This window comes from Scyliorhinus canicula, chromosome 27, assembly GCF_902713615.1.
Source record: "Scyliorhinus canicula chromosome 27, sScyCan1.1, whole genome shotgun sequence".
NCBI lineage: Eukaryota > Metazoa > Chordata > Chondrichthyes > Carcharhiniformes > Scyliorhinidae > Scyliorhinus > Scyliorhinus canicula.
The window spans coordinates 5,345,679-5,372,143 of record NC_052172.1 but is presented as its reverse complement, the minus strand read 5'-3'; the positions used below and the strand labels follow the sequence as shown (position 1 = coordinate 5,372,143).

Genomic DNA, 26,465 nt, shown 5'->3' with positions numbered 1-26,465 from the left:
ATGGTGCAAGATCAAAGGGAGCTGAAATGGGACAAGTAAAGACACAAACGGTGTGTCTAGATGAGGAGTGAATGGCACCATAAAGAGCCGGGAATACGATGTTCAAAATATGTGCCGGTTAGGTGGGGTTACGGGGATCGGGTGGGGGAGCAAGCCGAGATAGGGTGCTCTTTCAGAGGATCAGTGCAGTCTCGATGGGCCGAATGGCCTCCTTTTGCACTGTCGGAATTCTATGGTTCAATGGTTATGCTGGGGCGAGACAGAAACGTGGATACAAGATCGCGATAAAATCAACCAAGATTTTCCTGAATGTTGCAGCGACCGGACGGGCCGAATGGCCTACCTTGCTCTTCTTTCATTTTTCCTATGATCTTATTTTTTTAATATTTAAAAAACGTTTTTAAAAAATTGCAATTAAGGGGCAATTTAGCGTGGCCAATCCACCCACCCTGCACATCTTTGGGATGTGGGGGCGAGATCCACACATACACTGGGAGAATGTGCAAACTCCACACGGACCGGGGCCGGGATCGAACCCGGGTCCTCGGCGCCGTGAGACAGCAGTGCTAACCACTGTGCCACCATGCTGCCCCTGTCCTCGCCACTCTCTGACGTTTCTCCCGAATTCCTTATTGAATTTATTTCTGGTCTCTTTTATTTGATTTTGGATTCCAGGAGACCTTGTGCTGTATCTGTACAAAAGCTTTGCAGTGTGTGCGTCACTTGGGGTGTCACGATTTGTCAAGCACAGAACCTTCTACATCACACTTGATTGTCAGAACCAGCGATCAGTCTCAAGCATCTCAAGGATGTGCTTATCCACAGCAACCAGTCATTAATGGTTTTAAAGGGACTTTGGCTCAGATCAGGCCCGAGATGAGGGACAAGGCTTTTTCTTGTCTAGATAGATGCGGGCAGGTTGTTTCCACTGGTGGGTGAAAGCAGAACTAGGGGACATAGCCTCGAAATAAGGGGAAGTAGATTTAGGGCTGAGTTTAGGAGGAACTTCTTCACCCAAAGGGTTGTGAATCTATGGAATTCCTTGCCCAGTGAAGCAGTTGAGGCTCCTTCATGAAATGTTTTTAAGGTACAAATAGATAGTTTTTTGAAGAATAAAGGGATTAAGGGTTATGGTGTTCGGGCCGGAAAGTGGAGCTGAGTCCACAAAAGATCAGCCATGATCTCATTGAATGGCGGAGCAGGCTCGAGGGGCCCTTTCTTACGATCTTATGAAGGAAAATGAACTCCGCAACATTAACGGAAAGTCCAGGAGGATCGGAGCCCAAGGTCCACTGGGGGAATGCCGCACTGTTGGGGGTGCCATCTTTTGGATGAGGTCCCATTTGTTCTCGCCACTCACCACCCCGACTTGGAAATATACCGGCCTTCCTTCACTGACCTGGTGTCAACATCCTGGAGCTCCCTCCCTAACAGCACTCTGGGTTTACCTACACCACGCGGACTGCAGCGGGTTTGAGAAGGCCACCTCACCACCACCTTCTCAAGGGGCAATTAGGGATGGGCAACAAATGCTGACCCAGCCCGCCACGCCCACATCCCCTGAATTAATATGGAAAAAGAACTATGTTCAATTGTATGCAGGTGCCTTAGTCGCCTGAAATTACTGAAGCGAGGTTCGGAGGTTCATAGACTGGGACTATCCGGTCTTTTGGCCGCTCTCCAGATGATGGCCATTGCTGCCGGATCTGGAAAATTGGAAAGTTCCTCCCGAAGATAAGGATTTAGAATTGAAAACGATGAGAATCGGCCAGTGTAGGTTGATGAGAATGGCTAGAAAGTCTTAGTAGGCCGAGGTTACATTTATCCACAGCTTTGGACAATGTTCACTTCAGGGTTTTAGGATGGGCTGGCACGGTGGGGGAAGGGGGTAAAAGGGAACAGGGGAGTGGGAAAGGGGGCTGGGGGGGGGGGGCGTGGGAGACAGTACCGCAGAATACAAATATGTGGTCTTGATGGTAGATAGGTGTGGGTTTTAAATCCAAGGGCCAAATGGAATGCCAAGTGTCCTGTTCAGCCTGAGACATTGGCAAGGGCGGACACGTGGGATCTGTGCTCGGGACCCCCAGGGACCCCTATAGAAGGGGGACCTCCACAGGAACTGCTTCGTAAAGGGACCACCCACAGACTACCCATCTCCAACACATTCCAAGCACTAAGAGTATTCCAGTCACTCAAGCAGGTGATTTCACTGCACTTATCTCTCTTTGATGTGGTCAATGTTTACAAAACCATTGGCATTTCATCACTTAGGCCAGTGAACCGTGATGGGCGATGAATGAATCAAAGCTGCCCATGGTTTGTAGAAGCTGTCAGGGACAGACCACTACTAGAATGACCTGCAGCTGGATCTGTAGGAACCAGATGCAGGTCACAGCTCCTTCCACAATGGACACATGGTGCTGCATGGAAAGTGTCACAGCTCTGACTCTCACTCTCTGGACTGCTCTCTACATTCTAGACAGGGGGAGAAGGGGGCTGATGGTCTGTGGGGCGGTCTCCCTATCACAGGAGTCCATCTGGGAGGTCCCGCTAATACAGGGGTTCCTGTGGGGCGGTCTCCCTATCACAGGGTCCATGTGGGGCAGTCTCACTATCATAGGGGGCCATGTGGGTGGTCTCCAGATTATAGGGGCCCCTGTGGGGTTTTCAAATTTTTGAAACATTAATTTAGGGGATGTGGGCTGGTTAGGCCATCAGTTATTACCCATCCCTCGTGAGCTGCCTTCTGGAACCGCTGCAGTCCTTCAGGTGTAGGTACAGCCACTGTGCTCTTAGGGAGGGAATTCCAGGATGTTGTCCCAGCGACTCCCTATCATAGTGGTCCCGCTGGTGGTGTGTGTATGTGGGGGGGGGGGGGGGTCTGGGTCAGTTTACACTCCTCCTTGGGAGTAGGAGGAGGGGCACCCAGGCAATCTGGGGGGGTGGAGGGGGACGCTTTTGGTAGAGGGAGGGAGGGTTTAGAGCTGATTTGCGGTGCATGGTGGGGGGAGGGGGGGGGGGGTGGCCGACTGTGGGACTTTGCTATTGGTCCGCACGTTCAAAATGGCGGCCTGGCGGCGGAATTCGCTGGGAATCCCTCGCATTCCACGGCGCGCGTAAATGTGCGTGGGGGCGTGGAACACTGACTCGCTAAGCGGTCTGAGCTCCCTCTGAGGGACCGTGAACCGGTGGCAATTTAGCTCCGGCAGGAGAACATCGCCTCCCAAACGGAGGATCCAGCCCAATGGCTTTGATTCCTGGGATTGCCCCGGAGGAAGTTGTGACTCACCCAGCCTGGTGGGGAACCAGGAAGGCCGAAAAGGGGCACCTTGGAGTCGCCTCGAGGGCCACAGGGCTGCCCGACGAGCCTCTGACCAACACCGGGCAGGCCTTGCGCCCTTCTGGGTGCGGTCAGACCAGCGAACCCCACGGGGTTGTCACAACAACCTCTGACCTGCACTGAACGAGTTAGAGCATTGGGCCCAGTGGGCAGAGAAGAGATTTTGGAAACCCAGGCAAAGTTTATCAGCTTATCTGCACTTGGTTGGGTACAGAGGTAGGCCATGAATGGAGGTAGGCCATGAATGGAAGTAGGCCATGAATCGAGGTAGGCCATGAATCGAGGTAGGCCATGAATGGAGGTAGGCCATGATTCGAGGTAGGCCATGAAATGGAGGTAGGCCATGAATCGAGGTAGGCCATGATTCAAGGTAGGCCATGAATGGAGGTAGGCCATGATTCGAGATAGGCCATGAATCGAGGTAGGCCATGAATCGAGGTAGGCCATGAATCGAGGTAGGCCATGAATCGAGGTAGGCCATGAATCGAGGTAGGCCATGAAACGAGGTATGCCATGAATCGAGGTAGGCCATGAATCGTGGGAGGCCATGAATCGAGGGAGGCCATGAATCGAGGTAGGCCATGAATCGAGGTAGGCCATGAATCGAGGTAGGCCATGAATCGAGGTAGGCCATGATTTGAGGTAGGCCATGAATCGAGGGAGGCCATGAATCGAGGGAGGCCATGAATCGAGGGAGGCCATGAATCAGCTGGTGAAGTGAGAAGGGAAACAAAAAAAATGTACAAAGAGTCTGCAGGCTTCTGAATAAAATGTTTGATATTTATTATTAATAAAAGATCCCAGATGCTTTGGATTGTGATTTAATTATATAGGCTGTCTATCCTTAATAAGTTAGTTATAAATCTATTCTGTCCACTGACATCCCCTCCATCTCCTGGGCTGTCTCGAGGCAGTTGTTTGCACTGGAGGTTGATAGGAAGGACTCATATTCATCGTAACTTTCTTCTGCCTCTTTGCTTTTGAAACCCAAGCTGCAGATGATTTTGTGGATGATCTGGTCGAGGTCCTCTGCAGAGGGGACGTTTAGATTGGAGCAGCTTGACATCCAGGCGTCGTGCTCCTCCGCGCTCCTCAGCAGCAGCTTGTTGGTCTCCGAGGAGACGAAATCCTTCATGTCGATGCCCTTGACCAGCTCCTTGAAGTACTGCGAGACCGAAATGCCCTCCTTGGGGACCTGGGGGAGGCCCTCCTGCTGGGCGAACCGGGCCACCTCGCCCCGGAGCAGTTTGTCCTCCTTGAGGAAGTGCACGGGGTTCAGGTGGGAGTCCAGCAGGCACTTCATCTGCAGGTAGAGCTGGGTTGGGCCATGGAGGGCGGCCAGGGTCTCCTGCAGCCTCTCCATCTTCTGCACCCTCTCGCTCTCCACCTTCATCTTCAGCATGTTGATTTTGGACTTCAGCTCGGTCAGAAGGCTGGCTCCCACCGCCTCGATCATCGTCTTTGTGTCCTTGCAGGCGGACACCGTGTCGTTCATGAGCTTCTCAATTTCCTGTTGGGATGGCGATGAGAGATTGTATGAGTAAAGGAACAGTACCGCGTTAGACCAGCCGCCGGGAGCCGCAGACGGCTACCTTTACACTGGCACTTCCTCGCAGAGAAGCGACATAATATTTGGCATTGAGAAACGGAAGTTGTTACAGTTATTCAGTGGAGAGACCGGGTATTTGGGAGCCTCAGCGCCACGTGGAAAGTCCCAGTCAACGTCCCCAATTTAACTGAGTGTGTTTCCAACCGGGGTCTCCGTGGGTCACTGGGCTGAGCCCCAAAGATGGTGAGGCCGGGACCCTCCCCCGGAGCTTGGAGCTCCAACTCCAGGCTAACACTCGAGGTGCTGCACTGTCGCAGGTGCTCCATCTTTCAGGTGACTGTGGACGTTAGAAGCTCCCTTGCCACTTGCCCAAGAGGACTGGGGGGGGGGGGGGGGGGGGGAGGGGCGGGGGAGTGTGTTCAGCGCCACGTGGAAAGTCCCACAACTGGAACACCCGAGAGGGAAGGGAATTTTAGCCCACTTCCTGTCATCCAGTTCCTTTAGTTTTTGAACCCCCCTCCCCTCCCCACAACCCCCCCCCCCCCCCCCTCCCCCCCCCCCCTCCCCCCCACAGCCCCTCCCGAAACAAGTGATGGTGTCTCTTGGACTGAAAACAGTCAATCATGGAACCTGACTGAATTAGAATTCCTACAGTGCGGAAGGAGGCCATTTGGCCCATCGAACCTGCACCGACCCTCCGAACGAGCTCCCCTCCCAGGCTCCCTCTCCGGCGCGTAACCCCACCTAACCTTTGGACCCGAGGGGGCAATTTATCCCGGCCAATCCACCTAACCGGCATACATGTGGGCTTCGGGAGGAAGCCGGAGCGCCCGGAGGCAATCCACGCAGACACAGGGAGAACGTGCAGACTCCGCACAGACAGTGACCCGAGGCCGGAATCGAACCCTGTTCCCTGGTGCTGTGAGACAGCAGTGCTAGCCACTGTGCTACCGTGTCATGCCGTTTCGCAAATCGGCCGGCCTCTTTTTAAAAAATTCCTTTTTCTGAGTTACAGCGCCAGAGCTCAGAGTGTGGACAGGGGCGAACCCCTATTCCATCTCCTTGTCTGCCCCAAAAACCAATTCAAATTCAAATTGAATCCAGTTCATGGTCCCCCACAAGAGAGACACAGCAGATCCAGGCATCACACCTGACCTCGCGCTCGATCTTAGCCAAGAGGCAGAGAAGCGACCTCTTTTTGCCTCTTGAAATGAAATGAAATGAAAATCGCTTATTGTCACGAGTAGGCTTCAAATGAAGTTACTGTGAAAAGCCCCTAGTCGCCACATTCCGGCGCTCTGTCCGGGGAGGCTGGTACGGGAATCGAACCGTGCTGCTGACCTGCCTTGGTCTGCTTTCAAAGCCAGCGAATTAGCCCAGTGTGCTAAACAGCCCCTGGCTGTTGATCAAACCATCCAACTAGTCCCACTCCCCATTGGAAAGAATACTTGATGCTAAAACTGGGAGCGGAACTTTCCAAAAAATTACTAAGGATGAAATTCTCGGGGGGGAGACGGGGGCCTCAGTTTGGTCCCCGATACGGAATAACCATAGGTTTGCTCCGGGCAGGATAGATGGTGGGTTCCGAAGCTGGCACCGGGCGGCAATTAGAAGGCTGGCGGATCTATTCATTGACGGGACTTTTGCCAGTTTGAGGGCTCTGGAGGAGAAAATCGGGTTACCCCGGGGAAATGCCTTCAGGTACAAGCAGGTTCGGGCGATTGTCAGGAAGCAGGTAGGAGAATTCCCGTTGCTGCCTGCCCGAAGGATATAGGGCAGGGTGATCTCGGGTGTGTGGGTCGGAGAGGGTAAGATCTCGGGAGATATACCAGGAGCTGCAGGAGGCGGAGGAAGCCTCGATGGAGGAGTTGGAGGGCAGATGGGAGGAGGAGCTGGGCGAGGAGCTGGATGAGGGCCTATGGGCTGACGCCCTGGGCAGGGTCAATTCCTCCTCATCTTGCGCCAGGCTCAGCCTGATCCAGTTTAAAGTATTACACAGGGCGCACATGACGGGGGCGAGGATGAGTACGTTTTTTGGGGTGGAGGACAGATGTGTGAGGTGTTCGGGGAGCCTGGCAAGCCACGCCCATATGTTCTAGGCGTGCCCGGTGCTTGCGGAGCTCTGGAAAGGTCTGCAAAGGTCATGTCCAAGGTCTTGGACACTCGGGTAAAGCGGAGCTGGGGGATGGCGATATTTGGGGTATCAGAGGATCCGGGAGTGCAGGAGTCGAAAGAGGCCGGAGTTCTGGCCTTTGCCCCCTTGGTAGCCCGGAGAAGGCTGCTGTTAATGTGGAGGGACGCAAAGCCCCCAAGTGTGGAGGCTTGGGTCAGTGACATGGCTGGGTTTCTCAGGCTGGAGAAGATAAAGTTTGCCTTGCGAGGGTCCTTGCAGGGGTTCTCCGGACGGTGGCAACCGTTCCTTGACTTTCTCGCGGAACGTTAGGTGGAGGTCAGCAGCAGCAGCAACTCAGGGTGGGGGGGGGGGGCGGGGGGGCTGATTTCTTTCCCCTTTTGAAAGGGCCGCTCGCCCTATTTTGTTTCGAGTTGGGTATTAAGTTGTTAAACTGTTTATCGTTTCGAGGGTTCAGTTGTTCTGTTTGGTTGGCATGTTGCCCCTTTTCTCTTTGTATTATTTTCCTTTTTGGAGTGTTCTGTAAAACTTTTTGAAAAACTTTGAATAAATACATTAAAAAAAAAAGGATGAAACTCTCCCCAAAAATGAGTAAGGAGGCGCGGCCCACAGTCCGCGTTGCACTCTCGTTTGAGCAGCCGGTAAATCTCGGGAGAGCCCACTCACGGGCATCCCCTGAGGTTTTTGCTCCTCGCAGAATTCACCCAAGTCCTTCTGCACTGTAAATTCTATGATTTTATGATATAAATGACATAGATGGCTATGTGGGGGATGGGATCAGTAAGTTTGTGGATGACACCGAGATAGGCTGGGTGGTTAACAGTGAGGCTGAGTGGCTTGGGTTACAGGAAGATAGAGACGGGATGGTCAATGGGCAGAGAAGTGGCGGATGGAATTTAATTCTGAAAAGTGTGAGGTGATACACTTTGGAAGGAGCAATGTGACAAGGAAGTATTCAATGAATGGCCTGACACTGGGAAGTTCCGAGGAACAAAGGGACCTTGGTGTGTTTGTCCATAGATCTCTGAAGGCAGAAGGACAGGTTAATAGGGTGGCAAAAAAGGCATATGGGACACTTGCCTTTATCAATCGGGGCCTAGATTACAAAAGCAGGGAGGTCATGTTGGAGTTGTATAGAACTTTGGTGAGGCCACAGCTGGATACTGCGTGCAATTCTGGTCACCACATTACAGGAAGGATGTAATTGCACTGGAGGGGGTGCAGAGGAGATTCACCAGGATGTTGCCTGGGATGGAACGTTTCAGTTATGAAGAGAGGTTGGATAGGCTTGGGTTGTTTTCTCTGGAGCAGAGAAAACTGAGGGGCGACCTGATCGAGGTGGACAAGATTGTGAGGGACATGGACAGGGTGGATAGGGAGCAGCTGTTCCCCTTAGTTGAAGGGTCGGTTACGAGAAGGACACAAGTTCAAGGTGAGGGGCAGGAGGGTTTATATTAATCTTTAATAATTATTGTCACAAGTCGGCTTACATTAACACTGCAATGAAGTTACTGTGAAAAGCCCCTAGTTGCCACACTACGGCGCCTGTTCGGGTACACTGAGGGAGAATTCAGAATGCCCAATTTGCCTAACAGCACATCTTTCAGGACTTATGGGAGGAAACCGGAGCGCCCGGAGGAAACCCGCGCAGACACGGGGAGAACGTGCGACCCACCTCCGATGGCCTGGGAAACTCCCTCAGGTGGCATTATGCCTGATTGTGTGGACCAATGCTAAATGGCGGTATGGCAAAGCCTACAAGGCGTGACTGTTCGATCCCAGACCTCCCTCGGGATAATCGGGCGCAGACATATTTAAATAAGCCATTAGGCTCCAGTGAGGGCAAGATCCAGATTGTGACATCACTCTCGTGAGGTATTCTGAGTGCTGCAAGTCTTGTAAAAGTGTTACTCAATCAGGCATGATGAGTACGTTCGATTGCACTCAATATATACACATAAACATATATATATATATACAATATATATACATAAATTATATAGAAGAAAATGTGTGTGTGGTTGGGGGTGGGGGTGGGAGGGGGGGGGAGATGATGAGTTCGTTTGCAGATGTCACGTGAGAGTACTTTTAAGAAAGGGGTGTTTATCAAATAGCTGCAGTGATGCCAGAGTGTGGGTGGAGCTGGGCTGTCTGTCTGCTTTTACTTTCGCTTTGAGCTGGCAACTAAAGGGTGTGTTTAGTTTAGTTTTGCAGATTGGAAGCTGCATCCAGCAAAACACGGTGTGATTCCGTTCTCTCTGTATGAAAGGAATGTCTTCAAATCACTTGCTAATTCAAAAGTGATAACTGCTCTCAGTAGAGAACTTAAACCTGATGTCTGTGTTGAAGAGGGTAATTGTCTTATGGATATTGCAAGGAAAGATTAAGGGTTACTTATAGAGTACTGTATTCTTTGGGGGATGATTGGTGTTGATAGTTGTGAAGATGTTTACTGTGTGTTTCTAAAATGTTAACTGGATTCATCGAATAAACATTGTCTTGCTTTAAAAAATACTTTTCCATTTCTGCTGTACCACACCTGTAGAGTGGGCCGTGTGCTCCCCATAACCACAATCTATTAAAAGTTGTGGGTCAGGTGAACTCCATGATACACTTTGGGGTTCTCTAAACCCTGGCCCAGAACACGGTGACTCGGAGATTGGCCGGGTGGGTGACAGGGAAGGAGGTGGTCTTGGGTGACAGGAGGATACAGACAGGTTGGTCAGATCAATTGCAGATGAAATTGAACCCTGAAAAGTGTTGAGGTGATGCACTTTGGGACTTTTCAATGAATGGTAGGACACTAGAAAGTTCAGAAGACCAGAGGGATCTTGGGCTGCTTGTCCACACATCGCTGAAGGCAGCAGGACAGGTGAATAGGGTAGTTGGGAAGGCATATGGGATACTTGCCTTTCTCAGTCATGTAAGAAGTCTTACAACACCAGGTTAAAGTCCAACAGGTTTGTTTCAAACACGAGCTTTCGGAGCGCAGCTCCTTCCTCAGGTGAATGGCGAGGTATCTTCCAGAAACATTTATATAGACAAAGTCAGAGATGCTGGACAATGCTTGGAATGCGAGCATTTGCGGGTAATCAGATCATTACAGATCTAGAGATAGGGGTAATCCCCAGTTAAAGAGGTGTGAATTGTCTCAACTTGGACCCACGGCGAAGAATCACTGAAACGACTACACGATGAGATCAATAAGTTCCATCCCACCATCAGACTCACCATGGACTATTCCCCAAATTCAGTTGTATTCTTGGACACACTCATCTCCATCAAGGACGGTCTCCTCAGCACTTCGCTTTACCGCAAGCCCACAGATAGCCTCACGATGCTCCACTTCTCCAGCTTCCACCCTAAACACATTAAAGAAGCCATCCCCTATGGACAAGCCCTCCGTATACACAGGATCAGCTCAGACGAGGAGGAGCATAACAGACACCTACAGATGATGAAAGATGCCCTCGTTCGAAATGGGATATGGCGCTCGACTCATCGATCGATCGACAGTTCCAACGCGCCACAGCAAAAACTGCACCGACCTCCTCAGAAGACAAACACGGGACAGAATGACAGAGTACCCTGCGTCGTCCGTACTTTCCTGGGGCGGAGAAACTACGACATCTTCTTCGCAGCCTTCAACACATCATCAATGAAGATGAACGTCTTTCCAAGGTCATCCCCACACCCCCACTACTGGCCTTCAAACAACCGCGCAACCTCAAACAAACCATTGTTTGCAGCAAACTACCCAGCCTTCCGAACAGCGACCACGACACCACACAACCCTGCCATGGCAATCTCTGCAAGACGTGCCAGATCATCGACATGGATACCACCATTACACGTGAGAACACCACCCACCAGGTACGCGGCACATACTCGTGTGACTCGGCCAACGTTGTCTACCTCATACGCTGCAGGAAAGGATGTCCCGAAGCGTGGTACATTGGCGAGACCATGCAGACACTGCGACAACGGATGAACGGGCATCGTGCAACAATCACCAGGCAGGAATGTTCCCTTCCAGTCGGGGAACACTTCAGCAGTCAAGGGCATTCAGCCTCTGATCTCCGGGTAAGCGTTCTCCAAGGCGGCCTTCAGGATGCACGACAATGCAGAATTGCCGAGCAGAAACTTATAGCTAAACTCCGCACGCATGAGTGCGGCCTCAACCGGGATCTTGGATTCATGTTGCATTACATTCACCCCCCACCATCTGTCCTGGTTTGAGACAATTCACACCTCTTTAACTGGGGATTACCCCTATCTGTGGATCTGTAATGATTTGATTACCTGCTAATGCTCGCATTCCAAGCATTGTCTGGCATCTCTGACTTTGTCTATATAAATGTTTCTGGAACATACTTCTTCATTCACCTGAGGAAGGAGCAGAGCTCCGAAAGCTCGTGTTTGAAATCAACCTGTTGGACTTTAACCTGGTGTTGTAAGACTTCTTACTGTGCTCACCCCAGTCCAACGCCGACATCGCCACATCATTTCTCAGTCGTGGCATAGATTATAAGAGCAGCGATGTCGGAGCTGTACAGGACTTTGGTTAGGCCACAGCTGGGAGTACGGTGTGCAGTTCTGGTCACTGCACTATAGGTTGTGATTGCACTAGAGAGTGCGGAGGATGTTCACCAGGATGTTGCCTGGGATAGAGCATTTCTACTATGAAGAGAGGTTGGATACGCTGGGGTTGTTTTTCTCTGGAGCAGAGAGGGCTGAGAGGGGACCTGATTGAGGTGTATAAGATTAGGAGGGACGTGGACAGGGTGGATAGGGAGCAGCCGTTCCCCTCAGTTGTAGGGTCAGTAACAGGAGGCGGGGACAGAATGTCGACCTGGAGAATTCCATGCCCTTCCCTCGAACAAAAGCCGTTTGAGAATCTTTAGCCGCCCGCCCGAACAGACAGATTTCTCCGTCCGATTTCTCCGGTTAAACCGGGAACGCCGCCGTGGTTCGACGGTAACCCGTGTCCCTTTGAGTACTCAGCTGTGTCGGCGCGATCACCGGGGGCAGGTGTCCCAAGGCCATTCCGTGGGCGGACTGAGTCATGACATACTAGGCGCGACCCGCAAAAATGTGACCTCCCCCTCGAGCCGTCGCAAAGAAAGCACAGAAATGTGAGTCAGTCTTATCAAGCGGTGGAGCCTTTGAATGCCTGTGAGCTGTAATTATGGTGCAATTAAGCAGACTGCGGGATTAATTGCTCTGCATTGAAATGAATGGGGCCACCCTCCCACATCATTGACTCATGTAACCTAACTCTGGGGGCCTGAGTTGGAGCTTCCCTGGTGGCACAGTGCCAAGGCACCTGTGTCATAGAGTGCCCCGGTTCAGCCTCCTCCAGGGGCTGCACGCACGTCTCTCCCCAGATCTGTTTTGGGCAAGGGGGGGGGGTGGGGGCAAGGGGCAGAGGCTGCCAACCATCACTGTTCCTACTCTCTCTGCTTGGCTCTCCCTTGTGGATGTAGGTGGAGCGTGTGGTGCCCACTGGGGCCTCTCGTAAGCCGTGTGCACTGCAGACCCGTGAACATCTGAACCATTTCCACACAACTAAAACCATTCGCTTTTGTTCATCAATATTATATTCTAATTGGAGATATTTTCCTTGTTAACTGTGTCCTTATCGAACATCAAGACTGTAAATTTTTTTTTTTTACAGTTGCCGACATTGGCACACGACAACACGGGAGAGGTTAGAAGAGGTGGCCACTGTGAGCTCCCGCCCCATAGGAAAATTAAAAAATGACAGGGCATTAAAAATTAAAAAATCAGGGCAGCACGGTAGCATGGTGGTTAGCATACATGCTTCACAGCTCCAGGGTCCCAGGTTCGATTCCCGGCTGGGTCACTGTCTGTGTGGAGTCTGCACGTCCTCCCCGTGTGTGCGTGGGTTTCCTCCGGGTGCTCCGGTTTCCTCCCACAGTCCAAAGATGTGCGGGTTAGGTGGATTGGCCATGCTAAATTGCCCGTAGTGTCCTAAAAAGTAAGGTTAAAGGGGGGGTTGTTGGGTTACGGGTATAGGGTGGATATGTGGGTTTGAGTAGGGTGATCATTGCTCGGCACAACATCGAGGGCCGAAGGGCCTGTTAGAACATAGAACATAGAACAGTACAGCACAGAACAGGCCCTTCGGCCCTCAATGTTGTGCCGAGCAATGATCACCCTACTCAAACCCACGTATCCACCCTATACCCGTAACCCAACAACCCCCCCCTTAACCTTACTTTTTTATTAGGACACTACGGGCAATTTAGCATGGCCAATCCACCTAACCCGCACATCTTTGAACTGTGGGAGGAAACCGGAGCACCCGGAGGAAACCCACGCAAACAGGGGGAGGACGTGCAGACTTCACACAGACAGTGACCCAGCTGGGAATCGAACCTGGGACCCTGGAGCTGTGAAGCATTTATGCTAACCACCATGCTACCCTGCTGCCTGTGCTGTACTGTTCTATGTTCTATGACAGTCCGGACTGGTACGGGATCTGGGTACAGGATTCGGCATGGGATCTCAGTCAGTGGCCCGGGTACCAGGTTTGGTGCGGAGCTTGGGACTGGGTTCACTCTGGGGTCCTGCTGTGCCACCTCTTATGAGGTCTCGGCACCGGGATCAGTCGGGAGTCTTGGCATGGGGTCGCTTTACTAGTTTTGGTACGGAGAGCAGGCAGAAAGGGGGATTGGTGGCAGCTAGCAGCATCAAGAAAAGTGAGGGGAAGAGGACCCGGAGGCTGTAAGCGCCACCTAGGGGTGGGCGAATAGAGGCAGTAACCACCACCAATAAGAGCTACGAGGCCTGTCCAGCCTGTGGCCCCAGGCAGCATCATCTGTATTCCTGGAGAAATCCAATTTGTTGGATCAGTCCAAAGATGTGTGGGTTAGGTGGATTGGCCATGATAAATTGCCCGTAGTGTCCTAAAAAGTAAGGTTAAAGGGGGGGTTGTTCGGTTACGGGTATAGAGTGGATACGTGGGTTTGAGTAGGGAGATCATTGCTCGGCACAACATCGAGGGCCGAAGGGCCTGTTCTGTGCTGTACTGTTCTATGTTCTATGTTGTCACAAGAAAACCGATGAGTGATTGGTTGGTGAATATTTTGCTTATTTATCTTCAAAACCCTTGTAATTTATCAATAATTAGTTGTAAGGTTTTATTAGTAGCAGTAAGGTTTAATGGCAGTAGTAAAGGTTATTGGGAGTAACAGTGTTTATTAATTATAAATTAATTAAGTGAAAAAAAATCAATTAACACATAATAAAGATGGCAGGGCAGGTGATGTGTTGCGACTGTGAGATGTGGGAACACCCGGGCCCCGTGTGATCCAGGGACAACATCTCTGCAGCAAAGAACAAAGAAAATGACAGCACAGGAACAGGCCCTTCGGCCCTCCCAGCCTGTGCCGATCCAGATCCTTTATCTAAACCTGTCTCCTATTTTCCAAGGTCACCTTCCCTCTGTTGCCGCCCGTTCATATACCCGTCTAGATGCCTCTTAAATGATGCTATCGTGCCCGCCTCTACCACCTCCGCTGGTAAAGCGTTCCAGGCACCCACCACCCTCTGCGTAAAAAACTTTCCATGCACATCTCCCTTAAACTTTCCTCCTCTCACCTTGAAATCGTGACCCCCCTTGTAACTGACACCCCCACTCTTGGGAAAAGCTTGTTGCTGTCCACCCTGTCCATACCTCTCATAAGTATCTGCGGCTTGAGGAACTTTTGCTCCGAGTCATCGAGCTGGAGGCTGAGTTGCAGACACTGCGATGCGTCAGGTCGGGGGAATGTTACCCGACCACTTTGCACCGGTAGCCCTTACGATAGGGCCTCCTGCCCTGCTGGAGAGGTTACTAACACAGGAGGAGCTGGGAGATGGGAGGATTGCGGACATTCACGGGTGGGTGGTGGATTTGGAGAAGGCGCCGATTGAGCAGATAAAGCAGAAGTGGGAGGTAAAGCCAGGAATGGAGTTGGGATTGGGGGGGGGTTGCGGAGTGAAGTCCTGCATCGGGTGAATGCGATGTCATCCTGTGTTAGGATGAGCCTGGTACAGTTTAAAGTGGTGCATATGACACGGGCCCGGATGAGCCATTTATTTCCAGAGTTAGAGGACAAGTGCGAGAGAAGCGGAGAGGGGCCTGCGAATCACGTCCACGTGATCTGGTCCTGACCGAGATTGGTGGCCGTTTGGAGCCCAATGTCTGAAGCACTGTCGGAGACTGTGAGGGTGGAGATGGCACCGTGCCCGTTGGTGGCGATTTTCGGAGTGCCGGAGCTTCCAGAGCTCCGAGGGGGGAAGGAGGCCGATGGTGTGGCCTTCGCCACTCTGATTGCCCAGTGGCGAGTTCTACTGGGGTGGAGGTTGGTTGGGCCACCGGGGGGTTTCGGTGTGCTTGGAGGATGTGGCGGAATTTGGAAAATAGAACATAGAACATTGAACAGTACAGCACAGAACAGGCCCTTCAGCCTTCGATGTTGTGCCGAGCAATGATCACCCTACTCAAACCCACGTATCCACCCTATACCCGTAACCCAACAACCCCCCCTTAACCTTACTTTTTAGGACACTACGGGCAATTTATCATGGCCAATCCACCTAACCCGCACATCTTTGGACTGTGGGAGGAAACCGGAGCACCCGGAGGAAACCCACGCACACACGGGGAGGACGTGCAGACTCCACACAGACAGTGACCCAGCCGGGAACCGAACCTGGGACCCTGGAGCTGTGAAGCATTTATGCTAACCACTAAAGCCAGCGATTTAGCTGAGTGAGCTAAACCAGCCCCTGCTGATTTAGAGGAGACCACATTGGGAGCAGTGAATGCAATAGACCAGATTGAAAGAGGTGCAAGTGAAACGCTGCTGAACCTGGAATGAGTGTTTGGGGCCTGGGATGTTAAGCATGGAAGAGGTAAAGGGGCAGGTGTTACACCTTCTGCGATTACATGGGAAGGTGCCATGGGTGATGGGAGAGGTACTGGGTATGGTGGAGGAATGGACTAGATTGTCTCTGAGGGAACGGTCTCTGCGGAATGCTGACAGAGGGAGTGAAGGGAAGATGTGTTTGGTGGTGGCATCACGCTGGAGTTGGCGAAAATGGCGGAGGATTATGCTTTGCAAACGGAGGCTGGTGGGATGAATTGTGAGAATGAGGGGGACTCTATCCTTGTTCTGGGAGGGAGTGGAGGGGACGAGGGTAGTGGTGCGGGAGATGGACCGCACCCTGTTGAGGGCCCTGTCAACAACTGTAGGTGGGAAATCACGGTTGAGGAAGAAGGAACACATTTTCGAACCACCATTTTGGAAAGTGGCATCGTCGGAACAAATGCAACGGAGGCGAAGGAGTTGAGAGAAAGGGATGGAGTCCTTACAGGGTGTAGGATGTGAAGAGCTGTGGTCCAGATAGCTGTGGGGGTCAGTGGGCTTGCAGTGGATATTAGTGGATAGTCTATTCCCGGAGATGGAGTCAGAAAGATCAAGGAAGGGAAGGGATGTGTCTGAGATGGACCAGGTGGAAGTGATGGAGGGGCGACTCGCTTCCAGTTTCGACCCCTCCATCACTTTCATCTGGTAGTTCCAGCTTGATGCCAAGGTAGTGCTGGGAGTGGGGGGTTGATGGATGCTGGGGGTGCACCTGGTTTGCTTGCCGTACGTCGGGGCAGCCTTTAAAAATGGCGTCCCGATCATTGAGTGTCAAAGTTCATAGTGAGGGGGGAGAATCAGAGGCCACCCCGTCAGCTGTGGGACCTGTGACTTTGACCTTTTTGTCTCCAGGTGCCACACTATTTGGCAGAGACTGCCACCATTGCTGTTGGCGGCTTCAACGCCGTTTTTCCTGCCCAACCCTGGCCAATATTGGGAACAATCCCGGCCAGAGACTCCACGCGAGGGACGCACCACCTGTGGCTAACTATTAAATTGGAAGAGAAAGTGTACAAGACCAGGAAGGTGAGTGGCAGGCAAGAGGATGGGACAGAATGTAAAGAATAGCACAGAATGACTGAAAGATTAATAAGGAGGGAGAAGTTAGAGTATGAGGGAAAGTTCGCTAGGAATATAAAAACAGACAGTGAGAGTTTCTACTGTATTTAAACAAGGAAAAGAGCCAGGACAGTGAACATTGGTCCTCCGGAGAGTGTCGGGGGGTGGGGGGGGGGGGGGGGGGGGGGGGGGGGGGGGAATTAATAATGGAAAATAAAGAAATGGCGATGAATTGAACAGACATTTTGCATCTGTTCTGGGCAGCACGGTAGCACAGTGGTTAGCACAATCGCTTCACAGCTCCAGGGTCCCAGGTTCGATTCCCGGCTTGGGTCACTGTCTGTGCGGAGTCTGCACGTTCTCCCCGTGTCTGCGTGGGTTTCCTCCGGGTGCTCCGGTTTCCTCCCACAGTCCAAAGATGTGCAGGTTAGGTGGATTGGCCATGATAAATTGCCCTTAGTGTCCAAAAAATTGCTCTTAGTGTTGGGTGGGGTTACTGGGTTATGGGGATAGGGTGGAGGTGTTGACCTCGGGTAGGGTGCTCTTTCCAAGAGCCGGTGCCGACTCGATGGGCCGAATGGCCTCTTTCTGCACTGTAAATTCTATGAAATCTATCTGTCAATGATGCAAATAACATCCCAGAAATAATTGTGAATCACCCGGAAAGGGTTTCGACAATATCATTGGAGCCAAAGGCTGACTAGTCCCCAGGCCCTGCTGGACATTAATCTTTAAATGCTGCTGACATAGCAGATGCATTGGGTTTAAATTTATAAAATTCCCAAGGTGCTGCATGGAAAGGTCCAGTCGGGCGGAAAAATAGCGAAGATGCCTCCTCTATTGAAGAGAGAAAAGAGGAAGAAATCGGGAAGCAGTGGGCGGCACGGTAGCACGGTGGTTACAGAGCCAGGGACCCAGGTCCGATTCCCGGCTTGGGTCACTGCCTGTGCGGAGTCTGCACGTCCTCCCCGTGTCTGCGTGGGTTTCCCCCGGGTGCTCCGGTTTCTTCCCACATGTCCAAAGATGTGCAGGTTAGGTGGATTGTCCATGATAAATTGCCCCTCAGTGTCCAAAAAAGTAGGGTTAAGGGGATAGGGATCGGGTCTGGGCTTAAGAAGGGGTGCTCTTTCCAAGGGCTGGTGCAGACTCGATGGGCCGAATGGCCTCCTTCTGCACTGTAAATTCTATGAAATCTGTGAAATCAGACCAGTTAGTTGAACATCTATCATGGGGATCTCAGTGCGGGCTGTCAATACGGGGTTTCATCACAGCAACTGACATAACACCTTTAACATAAGAACATAAGAACTAGGAGCAGGAGTAGGCCATCTGGCCCCTCGAGCCTTCTCCGCCATTCAATGAGATCATGGCTGATCTTTTGTGGACTCAGCTCCACTTTCCGGCCCGAACACCATAACCCTTAATCCCTTTATTCTTCAAAAAACTATCTATCTTTACCTTAAAAACATGTAATGAAGGAGCCTCAACTGCTTCACTGGGCAAGGAATTCCATTGATTCACAACCCTTTGGGTGAAGAAGTTCCTCCTAAACTCAGTCCTAAATCTACTTCCCCTTATTTTGAGGCTTTGCCCCCTAGTTCTGCTTTCGCCCGCCAGTGGAAACAACCTGCCCGCATCTATCCTATCTATTCCCTTCATAATTTTAATTTCTATAAGATCCCCCCTCATCCTTCGAAATTCCAACGAGTACAGTCCCAGTCTACTCAACCTCTCCTCATAATCCAACCCCTTCAGCTCTGGGATTAACCTAGTGAATCTCCTCTGCACACCCTCCAGCGCCAGTACGTCCTTTCTCAAGTAAGGAGACCAAAACCGAACACAATACTCCAGGTGTGGCCTCACTAACACCTTATACAATTGCAGCATAACCTCCCTAGTCTCAAACTCCATCCCTCTAGCAATGAAGGACAAAATTCCATTTGCCTTCTTAATCACCTGTTGCACTTGTAAACCAACCTTCTGTGACTCATGCACTAGCACACCCAAGTCTCTCTGCACAGCGGCATGCTTTAATATTTTATCATTTAAATAATAATCCCGTTTGCTGTTATTCCTACCAAAATGGATAACCTCACATTTGTCAACATTGTATTCCATCTGCCAGACCCGAGCCCATTCACTTAACCTATCCAAATCCCTCTGCAGACTTCCAGTATCCTCTGCACTTTTCGCTTTACCACTCATCTTAGTGTCATCTGCAAACTTGGACACATTGCCCTTGGTCCCCATGCTTTAACATGATTAAAAGTTCAAGCAGGAGTTGCAGGAACATTATTACAAGGCAAACTATGACAGCCAATCACATAAGGCGACATCCGGACAAGTGACACGGCAGTCTTGGTTGGAGAGGTTTCCAGCGACTTCTTCAAGGAGGAAGGAGAGAGAGGTGGACAGATGGATTGGTTGAGAAGCGGAGAGGTGGATCGGTGGAGAGGTGGAGAGGTTGAGGGAGGTAATTGCGCTACTCTGGGCTGGGCAACTGAAGGGACGGTCAGCAATGTCTGAGGTTTGTGGGGCTGGAGGGGATTACCGAGGTGGAGGGGGATGAGGATGAGGCCAGGAGTGTGAAAAGAGGGCTGTGAGGTTTAGAATTGACGTATTGCTTTCACCAGTGTCGGTCAGCGAGCACAAAGGTGGGGAGACTTGGTTGTGAGTTAAGACTTGGTTGTGAGTTAAGACTTGGTTGTGAGTTAAGACTTGGGCAGCAGAGCTTTGGTTACATGGGGAAGGTGGGAAGCTGGCCGGGAGGTATATGGAGTCGGGTTGGCGATCGGAGGCCCCGGGTGGTTAGTCTCTGGGCACCCTGGCACTGCTGTCATCCGGGAATCCTTTTTTTTGTTATAAATTTAGAGTAGCCAATTCCTTTTTTCCAATTAAGGGGCAATTTAGCCTGGCCAATCCACCCAACCTGCACATCTTTGGGTTGTGGGGGCGAAACCCACGCAGACACGGGGAGAACGTGCAAACTCCACACGGACAGTGACCCAGGGCCGGGATCGAACCCGGGACCTCGGCGCCGTGAGGCTGCAGGGCTAACCCACTGCGCCACCGTGCTGCCTCTTCAGCCGGGAATCTTGGCACTACCTGCCTGGCACCCCGCTCATTTGAAGGGTCGGTGCAGACTCGATGGGCCAAATGGCCTCCTTCTGTGGGACTCTGTGATGTGTGGGATTTGGGAGGTGACCGCACATTCAAGGCTTTGGAGCTCAGCATGGGGTCAGGACGGGGGCTCAGCTGGGTCCCTATAAGTTGACCACCTCACCCCCCCCCCCCCCCCCCCCCCCCACCTCCTTGCTCAAATTCACACTGGGATGTCTTTCCAATCTCGAGTAGCCAACTTGTGACCATTGTAAGTAACTCAACAGAGATTAGCGAGAGGTATGCTCCTCTGCGGGGCTTCAGGGCTGAGCTTAGAGCTGTCATCTCTCTCCTCCCCCCCCCCCCCCCCCCCCCCCCCCCCTCCCTCCCTCCCAACCCCCAACCCCCGCCTGGCCTTTCCTGGGCCCTTCTTACAGCCTGTGAGAGTAGGGGGGGGGGGGGGGGGCGGTGTGATCAAATCCGGGACAGGAACAGGCCCATGTATCCGTAGCCAAGGTTCGTTTACAGGTGGGAAAACAAGCTGATACGTTTCGAGGTTTGTGTGGGGGAGGTACCTGGATGGTTTGTGACGCGCTCTCGCTCCTCACGTGAAGCGACTTCATATCTTCGGTGAAACACTTCTTCCTCTGCTGGTAAATGTCGGACAGTTTGGCGACAGTGTGGCATTTGTGATCCCCAAACAGCTTGCAAATGCTGCATATGGGCATGTCGTCATGCAGGCACATCTGTTGGGGCAACACAAGGGGTGGTGACTGAGATTGCAGCCCTGCCAAACTCTGGGTGGTGCATCTCACTCCCGGCTCACCGACACAGCACTCCGAATCAGCAGGAGCCGTACACACGGACGCATGGTGCGATATCAGAAACAGGTACACCGGCGACACTCACTGATTTACCCAGGGTGAGTCTTCGCGCAAGCGAGGGAGGAACGGCGAGAGAACGAGTCGCCCTTTTCTGACCCGGGTGTGCGTCATCTCTGCGCGAGGGAGAGAGAGAGAGAGAGAGAGAGAAAACGATATAAAAGAGGGGAAAGAGACAGGGAGAGCGGGGTGAGATTGAGATTGACGGAGGATGGAAAACACAGAACGGGAGCTATGGAGAGAGGAAAATAGACAAGTGAGATGGACAGAGGGCGATGGAGGGACAGAAATAGACGGAGGGTCAGAGACCGACACGAGAAAGGTTACATTTCCCACATTTTGAAATAGACGGAGGGTCAGAGACCGACACGAGAAAGGTTACATTTCCCACATTTTGAAAATTGAAACAAATGTTGGAAATGTGCAAGGGGTCTCTGAGAAAAAGGGGACCGAGTGACATGTTCTGGTCATGGGCCTCCTGATCTCCGAGGCTGGTTTCCATCGGTATTTTTCAGAGCCCAATTGCAATTCACTTCCCGCACCCAGTGCCCCAGAAAGGCAGACTTTCGTCCGTTTCCACAGCTAGCAATTCCCGGAATGGCTCGCGAATCTGTCGCCAGAGGGGGCGCAGCACCAAATCAAGCATGGCTGACCAGGAGTCTCTCCCGCTGACTAGGAGTCTCCCCCGCTCTCACTGCCAGTTAATGGCGTGTTGGGAAGGACTTTTCAGCTTGGCGCACTCGACCTGTTTGGCCGCCTTTTGAACCCACCGTCCTTGACCACCAGGTCCTGGGGCGGGACTTGAACCCGGGGCCCACAAGACCTCCTTTCTTCCTTATTGACCCAGATCTACTCTTCGTTTTTTTGTTGTTGCTTCTTTTTTTTTTAGAACAGTACAGCACAGAACAGGCCCTTCGGCCCTCGATGTTGTGCCGAGCAATGATCACCCTACTCAAGCCCACGTATCCACCCTATACCAGTAACCCAACAACCCCCATTAACCTTATTTTTTAGGACACTACGGGCAATTTAGCATGGCCAATCCACCTAACCCGCACATCTTTGGACTGTGGGAGGAAACCGGAGCACCCGGAGGAAACCCACGCACACACGGGGAGGACGTGCAGACTCCGCACAGACAGTGACCCAGCCGGGTATCGAACCTGGGACCCTGGAGCTGTGAAGCATTAATGCTAACCACCATGCTACCGTGCTGCCCCAAATCTCCTCGCAGGAGATTAGATGGCGGCGGAGAATGGGGTGATCGAGGATCCCGTAGCGGGGGGGGGGGGGGGGGGGGGGGGGGGAGGGAGAAGAGGTGAGTTCCTCACGCTCCAATTCCTAATGCTCCCACCAGCTGGTTATTTTTACCTCTCCCCACCATGAAGTGGTGGGTTTGTGGAATTTGCTCCCAAAGTCCCAGGTAACCATCGGGGGAGGAGTGGCTTCCCATAAGAATGGCAGTAACCCAAAGAGAGGGTGGGGGGGGGGGAGGGATGGGCGTCTGCTCCCTCACTGGCACCCCTGTTTGTAAACCTCATTTGAAAAGTAAACCGCACACGTGGCGCTCCTCTGAAACGGAGCCGTTAATCTCACCAGGTTCATGAACTCCTCTTTGTGCTTCTCGCACATCTGGCTCTGTTGGCTCAGCTCCTTGCCACAGATAATCTCCAGCTCCTGCTTAAACTTCTCCAGCACGTTCTCCGCAAAGATGTTCCGCTTCAAGATGCCGATCCCTTTCCCGCGCAGGTAGGTGAGCTGAGGAGGAAGGTTTTTAGTGAGAAACACACCCGTTAGAGAAATCGGCCTTGTGTCCCCCTATGAGCGTCACACTTGGCTTGGCTAAAATCCATTCCCTCAAATGATAATCGCTAAAGGAGGTTGTTCGCTATCACACTGCCGGTTTGTGGGATCTTGCTGTGCACACATTGGCGGCCACGTTTGATAAATTCAGAGGGAATACTTCAAAAGTGCCCCATTGGCTGTGAAGCGCTTTGGGTCAACCTGCGGTAATAAAAGGCGCTATATCTAAATTCAAGTCTTCATCGTGTGAGATTTTCCACACGGGAGACCGCTGGGCTCAGTAATAATCTTTATTGTCACAAGTAGGCTTACATTAACACTGCAATGGAGTTATTGTGGAAAGCCCCTCGTCGCCACATTCCGACGCCTGCTCGGGTCACAGAGGGAGAATTCAGAATTCTCAGCTGGTACGGGAATCGAACCCCCGCTGCTGGCCTTGTCCTGCATCACAAACCAGCTGCCTAGCCCACTGAGCTAAATCAGCCCTCAAGCCATGCCACTCACGTTTCCTAAGATCTTCCTTCATGCTGTGTGGCGGGCAACAGTCTGAGTTTAAAGCAGTCTGCTGGCAACACTACCCATTTCTACCTCTGTGCCATCGCCCAACTTCACTCCTACTGCTGAAACTTCCACCCCGGTGTCACTCCCGGCCCTCGCATTGACTATTCCAGTCCGCGTCTCTCGCACGCTGCCCCGCCGTGAACCCGGGTCATGAAAAACTCTGCTCCTCCTGTCTTAATTGTTCCTACATCGTCCCTGCGCTCGCTGACCGACGGGTTCCTGGTCAAACAACGTATCGATTCTAAAATTCTCAGCCTTGTTTCCCAATCCCTCCCTGGTCTCTCTCCCCTCCCTATCTCCGTTGGTGGCCACACCTTCGGTCGCCTGGGTCCCTTGCTCTGGAATTCCCTCCCTGTACCTCACCGCCCCTCGTTTTTGCTCAACTCCGCTGAGACACATCTTTAAAACTAACCCCTTTGACCTGATATATGGCTCAGTGTCATATTTTGCTTTACTGTATTGAGCTCCTGTGAAGCGCCCCTGAGGTACGTTTTGTCACTTTAAAGGTGCCGGATGGATCTAGGTCTTGTTAATCTGCGATTCAAGTAGAGCTGATTACACTCTGGCCTGTCACTTTAAGTGCCACAGGGCGTAGTCGCCATAAGTCGGCTGGTTTAGCACACTGGGCTAAATCGCTGGCTTTTAAAGCAGACCCAGGCAGGCCAGCAGCACGGTTCGATTCCCGTACCAGCCTCCCCGAACAGGCGCCGGAATGTGGCGACTAGGGGCTTTTCACAGTAACTTCAGTGAAGCCGACTCGTGACAATAAGCAATTTTCATTTTCATTCATTTCATTCATTGTGAGGTCGATTGCTGGCTCATTTCTCTTCCGTCCTCGGGGCAATTTCCCCTTTGACTGGCAAATAGAAGAAAATCCATCCATCCCAAACACAGGGCCTCCACCAACTCAAAGGTGAAGAAAATAGGTGCATATTCTGTGGGTCACGATTTTGCCCCAGAGCCCCCAGGGTTGGTGGAGTGGCAGATAGTGTTGAGGATTATCAGAGGATACAGCAGGGCGTAGGTAGGTCGGAGACTTGGGCAGAGAAATGGCAAATTGAGTTTAATCCGGACAAATGTGAGGTAATGCATTTTGGTAGGTCTAACAGAGGGGAAATATACCGTAAATGGCAAAACTCTTTGGAATAGAGAAAGTCAGAGAGATCTGGGCGTGCAGGTCCACAGATCTTTGAAAGCAGCAACACAAGTGGACAAGGTAGTCAAGAAAGCATACGGAATGCTTGCCTTCATTGGATGGGGCATCGAGGATAACAACTGGCACGTCATGCTGCAGTTACGGAAAGGCCGCACTTGGAATATTGCGCACAATTCTGGTCGCCGCACTGCCAGAAGGGTGTGGAGGCTTTGGAGAGGGTGCAGAGGTGGCTTACCAGGATGTTGGCTGGTCTGCTGTGATCTGCACCCTCTCCAAGGCCTTGACATCCTTCTTAAAGTGTGGTGCCCAGAACTGGACAGAGAACTGGCGCCGAATCAGTCATTCATAATGGTCGGCACACTTGTCTTATTTTTGCAACCTGTGCACAAAAGTTAAGAACCCAGTTCGCTTTTCAGCAAGCTTCCTGCAAACTTTTCCCGCACGCCACCTTCAAAGATTGGTGTACGCAGACCCCCAGGTCTCCCTGTTCCAGTTGGTACCATTTTATTAATGGGTTGAAGGGTTCTGGAGAACGGGCAGGAAAGTGGAGTTGAGGCTGACAGGAAGTCAGCCTGAATGGCGGACGGGATCGAGGGGCCGAATTACCCACTCCTGCCCCTAGTTCTTACGTTCTGAGTCCCGACTGCCGTTTGCCATTGTCTGTTTCTGTTCACCCGCACTCCTCTGCATTCAGATATCGCGGGCCCATTGCCCCAACCTGTCCCTCTGGTTGGCGTGGTGGCACAGTGGTTAGCACTGCTGCCTCGCGGCGCCAGGGCCCACACGGGTCCGACAGATTGCCCCTCAGTGCCCGGTGATGCGCAGTCTCGATTACGGGGATCGGGCGGGGTGGGTGGACGTGGATGGGTGGTTGGAACGCGCTTTCAAAGGGCCGGCGCAGACCCGAGGGGCTGAACAGCCTCCCTTCTGCACTGTCGGCATTCCAACTGTTCCTCTCCTCCTCGCTGTCCACCACCTTCCCAAGTTTTGCGTCACCTTTAAACTCAGAACATACGTCACCAATTCCAGATCATTCAAGTCAAAAAAAGGATACATTTGGATCGGATGCATGCAATATATCATCAAAGCTCTTTTGCCGACATGTAATTAAAAAAAAACGCGGGACTGAAACGCCCCTCCCTCCCATCCTCTAATTATCACCGGAGAACATCCTTTTCCCACCTTTCTGCACATGGGGCAAAAGAAGTGACCATTTACGTGGGTGCAGTTCTGGGAGAAGAGGGTCGCCTCGATGCATTGCTTGCAGTAGTTGTGGCCGCATGGCAGTTCCAGCACCGGGGGGGTGAACAGCTCCAGACACACCGGGCACGACAGCTCCTTGGCCAGCGCCTCGTGGGCCACGTTCATCGCGGCCACCCGTCAGACCCCCGCAGAGAGAGAGAGAGAGCGCGTCCCGGGATCCTTTCGGAATCCCGCTGTGCTGGCCCAACGCACCGTCCCCCAAAATAAAAGAAAACAAATTGCTCCTCGAACCCAAGCCCCCTGTCGGTAAGGAGATGATGCCATAATGCACGTTGTACGTGGCTTCCGCAGCGATGTCACAAAGGTCTGCCTCTCTGAACTGGCCCAGCTGTTAACAATGATGGGGTAGATTGCAGAGGTCATGATCCAACAATAAGAATCAAATCGACGCAACGTTTTCCACATCGCCTAGATTGGGGAGTCCATTTGCTGTGGCATATCTGTCGCCCACTGCTGGACCCCCTGATTGTGCCCCCCCCCCCCCTCCCTCCCCCCCACCCCTCACCCCACCATGATGGATTCCCCAGCGTCTCAGCCAACGAGCAACGTAAATGACCTTTGACTTTGGCGGGTTGGCGCAATGGTGAGCCGCCTCCATCGTGGTGGGGGAGGGGGGGGGGATCAGGGAGGCGGAGAAATCTGGCCCGCTACGGCACCAGAAAGAGGCCATTCGGCCCATCGAGTCTA

General features: G+C 52.2%; 2 protein-coding genes across 3 annotated transcripts in view; one reads left to right on the top strand and one right to left on the bottom strand.

Moving 5' to 3' along the window:
• LOC119957815 (synaptosomal-associated protein 25-like) overlaps positions 1–26,465 on the top strand; it is a 347,410-nt gene that overhangs the window by 36,199 nt on the left and 284,746 nt on the right. The gene's annotated exons all lie outside the window — the stretch shown is intronic.
• LOC119957814 (tripartite motif-containing protein 54-like) lies at positions 4,100–26,015 on the bottom strand. 2 transcript variants are annotated; one of them, XM_038785942.1, is made up of 4 exons: positions 25,734–26,015; positions 22,592–22,753; positions 20,690–20,860; positions 4,100–4,850 (listed from the first exon to the last, which is right to left on the bottom strand). In XM_038785942.1, exons 1-4 carry the CDS (start codon positions 25,881–25,883, stop codon positions 4,197–4,199), a joined length of 1,137 nt encoding a protein of 378 aa, XP_038641870.1. In that variant the 5' UTR covers positions 25,884–26,015; the 3' UTR covers positions 4,100–4,196. The 2 variants fall into 2 exon arrangements, with proteins under 2 accessions (XP_038641870.1, XP_038641869.1); XM_038785941.1 differs by having other exon boundaries at positions 25,698–26,013.

What these genes read in the sequence shown, in the direction of transcription:
- LOC119957814 (XM_038785941.1), bottom strand. Translation starts at nt 25,883, where the DNA reads ATGAACGTGGCCCACGAGGCGCTGGCCAAGGAGCTGTCGTGCCCGGTG. An exon ending in AAGAGGAGTTCATGAACCTG is followed by an intron (nt 20,861 to 22,591) that starts GTGAGATTAACG and finishes TTGCCCCAACAG; the next exon opens with ATGTGCCTGCATGACGACAT. An exon ending in GCGCGTCACAAACCATCCAG is followed by an intron (nt 4,851 to 20,689) that starts GTACCTCCCCCA and finishes CCATCCCAACAG; the next exon opens with GAAATTGAGAAGCTCATGAA.